Source organism: Lactuca virosa, chromosome 1 (assembly GCF_052849685.1).
Source record: "Lactuca virosa cultivar CGN04683 chromosome 1, Lactuca_virosa_CGN04683_v6, whole genome shotgun sequence".
In the NCBI taxonomy this organism is placed as follows: domain Eukaryota; kingdom Viridiplantae; phylum Streptophyta; class Magnoliopsida; order Asterales; family Asteraceae; genus Lactuca; species Lactuca virosa.
The window spans coordinates 258,762,173-258,768,775 of NC_136426.1; the positions used below are offsets into that span (position 1 = coordinate 258,762,173).

Here is a 6,603-nt window from a genome sequence, read left to right on the forward strand (position 1 = left end):
TTTTAAAAATTAAATATATGATCTTTGGATTATTAAATAATTGTTTTAAAAATTAAATATATGTTTAGGTATGAATATTTCCAAATGAGGTATGATGCGAGAGGTAAACGAGGTTTTACAGGGTTGCAAAAATGTGTTGCTGCAATCAAGCTTATGACTTTGGGGGAGTCGCCCGATTCTATTGATGACTATATGAGAATGTCAGAGCGAACTGCACGAGAAAGTTTATATAGATTGACGAGAGGTGTTATCGAAACCTTCGGTGACAAATACTTGCGCAAACCTTTATTGAATGACATGCAATAACTATATGCGGCGCATGAAGAACGACATGGTTTTCCGGGAATGCGTGGAAGCATTGATTGCACAAAGTGGATATGGAGAAATTGTCTTGTGGCGTCGACAGGTCAATACACAAATGGTCATCTTTGATCACTTTCGTTAGTATTAGAGGCTGTTGCGTCAGAAGACTTGTGGATTTAGCATGCTTTTTTCGGAGTTGCGGGTTCTAACAACGACGTAAACGGTTTTTATTAGTCATCAAGATTTCAGGACCTTTTGATAGGAAAGGCACCAGATGCTCCTTTCACAGTAAATGGTCATGCGTATAAGTTTGGGTATTACCTCACGGATGGAATATACCCACCATATTCCACGTTTGTGAAGGCGTTTTGACATCCGATACAACCAAGAGACAAAATTTTCAAGAGAAGACAAAAAGGAGCACGTAAGGACGTGGAACATACTTTCAGAGTTCTGAAAGCAAAATGACACATAGTTGAACATACGACACGACCATATGAGTTGGACACTCTACGAGATATTATGTATGCATGTATCATAATGTATAACATGGTGATTGAAGATAAATGACGAAACATTACGGAGTATTCGCCTACGGAACCTGGACACATTCAATTTCAATCAGGGACAACATAATACTTACATAGAGTCGTTGATATTCAAGACCAACGAAAACACAACTTCGAGAAGACTTGGCAGATCATATCTACGATGACACTAAAGATGAATAATTTAGGTCAAAAATGTAATTTCTTTCGTCTTTTTTTTGGTATTTAGGTTTTTAAATGTTTTTATCCTTAGTTGTAATTTTTTTATGTTGTTTTTAGTTTAGGATTTAAAATTTTATTTTTACTTTTTAAATGTTATTTTTAATTTATGATTTAATTTATATGATAGTTATAAATATTATGACATAAATAAAAAAAATTGGAAATATAGAAATTAAAAACATTAAAAAATTACATGTTATTTGATGTTGCCTATTTTCACATTTGATGTTATAACACTCATATATAACTAGAATGATGATGTGACACTTTTTAAACGTGTTAACATGCAATAACATGTTACACACAACATCCTTAAAAAAAAACAAACCTTATTCACAAAAAAAAATAATAATAAATAAAAATAAAATCAGTAATCTCTCCTAGAAAAAAAAAATACAAAACTAGATAAGAGATATCATTAATAATAGGGGAAGAGATTCTCAGATTACAGAGTAAAGTAAAAACGGAGAAGTGAGAGGAATACACCTCCTTACACCCTAAGATAAGTAGATAAGAGATAGCATTAATGCAGAAAAAAGAGATTTATTGGAGTTCTCGTCGTTGGTCCCACATAAACCTACGTGGATAAAGGAGATCGCAGATTTAGATGGACCTCTGCTATCAACCACTAATTCTCTCCCACCATTTTCAGCCACAAAATCTCACACCACACAAACCATCAAATAAACAACTCTTCTTACTCTCTCTCTCTTCACCCCACACACAAGAATCAACAGTCTACAATCCTGCAATTTCCCACCCACAACCCCAAAAACCCAAAACCACAGCCGCCTTGATTTAAAGAAACCCTTTTGTTTCCTGATCTGATTCATTCATTTTATCTACTTCTTCATTCGACTCTATTCAGGTGAGTTGTGTTAAAATTTTCAAGATATACTGGTTTATGTTCTTCGTTATCTCTATCTTTCTACTTGAACTCCATAAACCCTTTTGATTCATTGGTTTCAATCGCTTGTTTTCAGCTCGGTTGTATCCGGTTTCTAATTTCAGCATCTTTTCGTACCGATTTTGCAAGTTTCTCTCGATTTGACTTCGAAAACCCTTTTGATTTATCGGTTAGAATCACTTGTTTTGATCTGTTTCTTAATCCCCTCTTGCTGTTCCTCATAATCTTTATCTCTTAAATCAAAAACACTTTCGATTTACCAGCTTCGATCGCTTTTTCTTGTCTGGGTGTTTTTTTTATTTTGAGTTCTTATCCATTTTTTTATTCGATTCCATTCATGTGGGCTGTGTTCAATTTCGCAATTTACTGCTTTGTTTTTTCTTTCCTTATTTGATCGACAGCTGCTCTAGTATACGCCCAATTTGGTTGCTTTAATCTTAATTAACTAATTCTTTTCTCCTTTTTGAGCCTATAAACTAATGATTTTAGTTTGACTTTAGTGTTAATAAGTTTTATCCAAACGAGCTTCTAAGATCTGTTCAAATCAAGCTTTTTGAAGCTGGGTTTTTGAAGAATATAAATTAATTCTCTAATACTATTCTGATCTTATAGATCTTGATGGATTTTTCTTTTTGGTTTTCGGATTTATGACAGATACTATGGAGTGGTATTTTGGTAACGAAGTTGAAGATCTTGTTGTTCCAAAAGACTACGAACAACAAGAGATGATATCATCTGGTGAAAATTGGTCGCAATGGGGAATGAATGCTTTTGGAGGTTCATCTTTTCCCAAAAAGAACATAAACATGACACGTGAAGAACTCACCTTCAATGGTGGAAAAAACTTTTACACTTCAATTGACATGGCGGATTCAGATAATGAAAGACAGAAATCCAACACTTCAAGCATGAGCCAAGGACTCTACAACAATGGTGGTTCGCTTTTATGGAATGATCAAGCAGATTTTCAACAATTTGAAGAGGAAGAAGCCAGAATCAATCACATGGATGACATTTTCTTGTACATTTTCAACTTTTCGCATCAAGATTCTTGATTTAATGTCTCTTATCATTATTTTTTTAAATGGTTTAAATGAAATAAATAGAAGCATACTTTCATCGACATGTTTATTTCAGCATCCTTCTTTCATTTATTCCTATTACAACATCATATACTTTGAAAAAGTATAATCTTCTAATAAGAGAAAATCTTGAAATTCCAATGTTGCAATAGAAAAAAAAAATGGAAATGGAATACATTTAATTTATTTCAATAGAAGTTGTGTTTGGATTCTTATGGTATACTTTCTTCTATCTTTTGCAGTAGTTCACTACTTGAAGAAGATCCAACTAAAGATTCAACCGAGGAACATGACAACATGATTCTTGACAACAATGTTAGCATGTTTGAGGACAATATGGTAAATTCACACGTTGGAAACCATGGGCAAAGCATTGGAAGCTCGAAATATCTCAAAACACACGCCTTCTCTCCATCAAGTGATTGGGGTAATAGAGAAGTTTCAACTACTTGTCAAATGCCAAAGGTATATAATTAACTCTTCTTTTTATTTTTTTATGTAATTATTGATATACAATTGCTGATGTTTGTTTTTAACTTTTTATAGCAGTATACAAGTGATGAGAACTTAACGGAAGAATCAGTATTGAAAGATCTCGAAAGGGTGACTTCACAGGTGAGAGACTAATAGGGGCACAATTGGAATTTCAAATTTCTCTCAAACTTTTGAAGAAAATTAATAACATATTTTTTTTATTGTATTTAATTCAACAGTTCAATGATAAAACTAGAATTTGCTTTCGAGATGCTTTCTATCGCTTAGCAGAAAGCTCTAAACAATCACTTAACTCGTGCCAAGATGGAGAACTCATGTTGACTTCTAATGATGACACAATGAGGTATGTGTAACGTGTGAAATTACGTTTTTGTCCTCTTAAGTTTAACATTTTTGCAATGTTTTGCCATTGTGATTAATAATGGGTTTTCATTGGTTTTGGATCTTGGGTGGTTTTGATAAAAAATTAAGCTCCTTTTTTTTCGTGATGAAAAATAAAAAGAGATTTTATTTTTATTGTTTTGATGTATTTTAGAAAATCCGCTTAATTACATTTTCTTTTTCTTTTATAAGACCATATGAAAAATCCACCAAATTGTAACATTGTTCTTCCAAATTTGTCATATTACGACATTGTATCTTGAAAAACCTACTTGATTTTAGCAATACGTGTTACTTTGAATATTGATAACATTGCTAAAATTGGATTTTTGTATAAAATATAATGTTATAATATCTTATAAGAAACAAAAAAAAAAATTGAGAATCGATGATAATCCTAATAGTCGCATCTTCTTATGGCACTCAGGGTCGTAGAACCAGAAGCTTCCGAATCAAAAACAAACGTCATCGATAGAGCTGTAGCCAATCTCATGTTCAATAAATTCGATTTTGAAGAAACCGATGATCAACAACACATAGACTTATGTTGTCAAAATCAAACGGATTATGATGATGATGCGGAAGTTCCAAGTCAGGGTGGGTCCGACCCATCATCAATCGCCTACTAATTATTACTAACTTCTAAAAAGGTTGTTCCTTTTGTGATTTGGTATTCTCTTTGTAAAAAGCCCTAGCAAGATACACAATAGTGGTAGTAAGGGTGTGAACACTTTGAGCCCGTTTCTTATGTGGCATCGGGTCTAACCAAACCCTACTTTTTGGTACATTCGGGTTGGGCTTAAAGTGGTTGTTGGTGTATGTATATATGAGGGGTGAGGTTGCGATTTTGAGTGGTGTTTGTTTGGATCATTTTTGTCGTGTAAACAAGTTGCTATGTAATATTATTTGCTTGCGGAAGATTTGTAGATTCGGTTTTAGATATTGAAAAGCATGAAAAGTTGTTTTGCAATGCTTAAAGTTAGTAGATCTTGGCTTCTTTGAAAGCCCATTGATAGGAACACAAGAGTTCCATTTCTTTGGAGTACTAGCCACCCTCAAAGTGTTATCATAAAAAAAAAAGGCTCTCACGAAAGAAACAAAAAAAAAAAACAATTATGATCTATGTTCCAAACCCATCAACACGTTTGGTATGATGCAATAAAAGGTGAACGAAGTCATGTAAATCTGACCATTGATTCTCATCGGTTCCCCCCTTGGTAGAAGATGAAGAAACTAAGACAGTCCTCCACCCGAACATCATCCCAAAATTTAGCCCATTTTTGTTTCAAACATTGAGATTGTAAAACATACCCGAATCCAAATCTCTACTCTGAAGTTGAACGAATATCGAATTCTATTTTGCTTAAGAATACTTAGAAGCCAATTTGAAATGTGACCCAAGCCATTTTTGTTTCAAACATTGAGATTGTAAAACATACCCGAATTCTATTTTGCTTAAGAATACATGGAAAGTGGGTGACCTTGTCGTAGCCCACGCTCAATTCTATCGTTAACCAAAATAGAATCCATATTATAAGAGTCGTTGTAACACCTTGATTTTCGGCCCAGAATAACTTAGGTTATTTTAGTAAAAATAAAAATAAAAACAATTAATTAATTGATTGTAACATAAAATCAGATAAATAGATGAAAGGTTTATAATGTAGAAGGATATTTTGGTCAAAACGGAAAAAGGTTAGTAAATATAGAGTACCAAATTAAATTGATATATTGTATGTGTCAATACGGTTATTTGAAGTTGTTATTATGATCATTAAAATTGGTTTAAGTGAACTCTTTAAAAGAGCTAGAAAGTATTTGAAATAGCCTTGAAAGTAAATTTTTTTGATCCATAATCATGTGAACTCTTTTTAAAAGAGTAAACTAAAGTTTGGAAAAATAAATGACCTGAATAAATGAACTTTTTACAATTTACAAGAGTAGGTATTGGTTGTATGTGATTATGAAAGACAAATGTATGATATGAGTTTATCATAAATGTTTTAAATTTTTTAATATTTTTATATGATAAATTGTTTATACTATGCAAGTTATTAATGTTTTCTAGATAAAACATGACATATGTATGTGATTGAGTCTCCAAACAAAAAACGGTGATCATACATACATTAAATGTGAATGCATAATATAAAGTAATGTCTGGACAATTGTGATATCCGAAGAACAATATAAGGGATGAATCTACTCAGACCATATACCTTCACAAGGTAGATGTCAAGGGATACCTTTATGTGTAGATTTGTTCTTCCTATTTTGGTAAAGTTGATAATTGGTAAAGCTGATAGGGTGTCATATTATGATTAACCCTAAGGTGGTTTGGCTGAATACATAACCAAATGATAGTATGTCAATATAGAGGCAAGAAATGGGAAGGCCCATAAGATTTTGGTTTGATTGTGATCATGCATTGCATATGTGATACATCGCATGAAGTAGAACAAAATGAAATATTTTTTTCAAACGATTGATCATATTTTTGTGTCTAAACCTATGTAGCTCACGAGAAATTATTGTATTACATATTTTTTTATCTAATGTCATGCATTCCAAGTTTAGATACAAAGTGCTAGAAGATTGGGATTGTATTGATAACAATGGACTTTTGAATGATAAAAATTGGACGTAATATATGTATATTCACTGT

At 32.5% G+C, this 6,603-nt stretch overlaps 1 protein-coding gene across 2 annotated transcripts; it reads left to right on the plus strand.

Moving 5' to 3' along the window:
* Window positions 1-1,732: 1,732 nt before the first annotated feature.
* On the plus strand, window positions 1,733-4,908 carry LOC145166417 (protein LNK3). 2 transcript variants are annotated; one of them, XM_079085396.1, is made up of 6 exons: window positions 1,733-1,941; window positions 2,635-3,001; window positions 3,305-3,527; window positions 3,609-3,677; window positions 3,776-3,900; window positions 4,366-4,908. In XM_079085396.1, exons 2-6 carry the CDS (start codon window positions 2,640-2,642, stop codon window positions 4,565-4,567), a joined length of 981 nt encoding a protein of 326 aa, XP_078941522.1. In that variant the 5' UTR covers window positions 1,733-1,941; window positions 2,635-2,639; the 3' UTR covers window positions 4,568-4,908. The 2 variants fall into 2 exon arrangements, with proteins under 2 accessions (XP_078941522.1, XP_078941528.1); XM_079085402.1 differs by having other exon boundaries at window positions 3,612-3,677.
* Window positions 4,909-6,603: the final 1,695 nt, after the last annotated feature.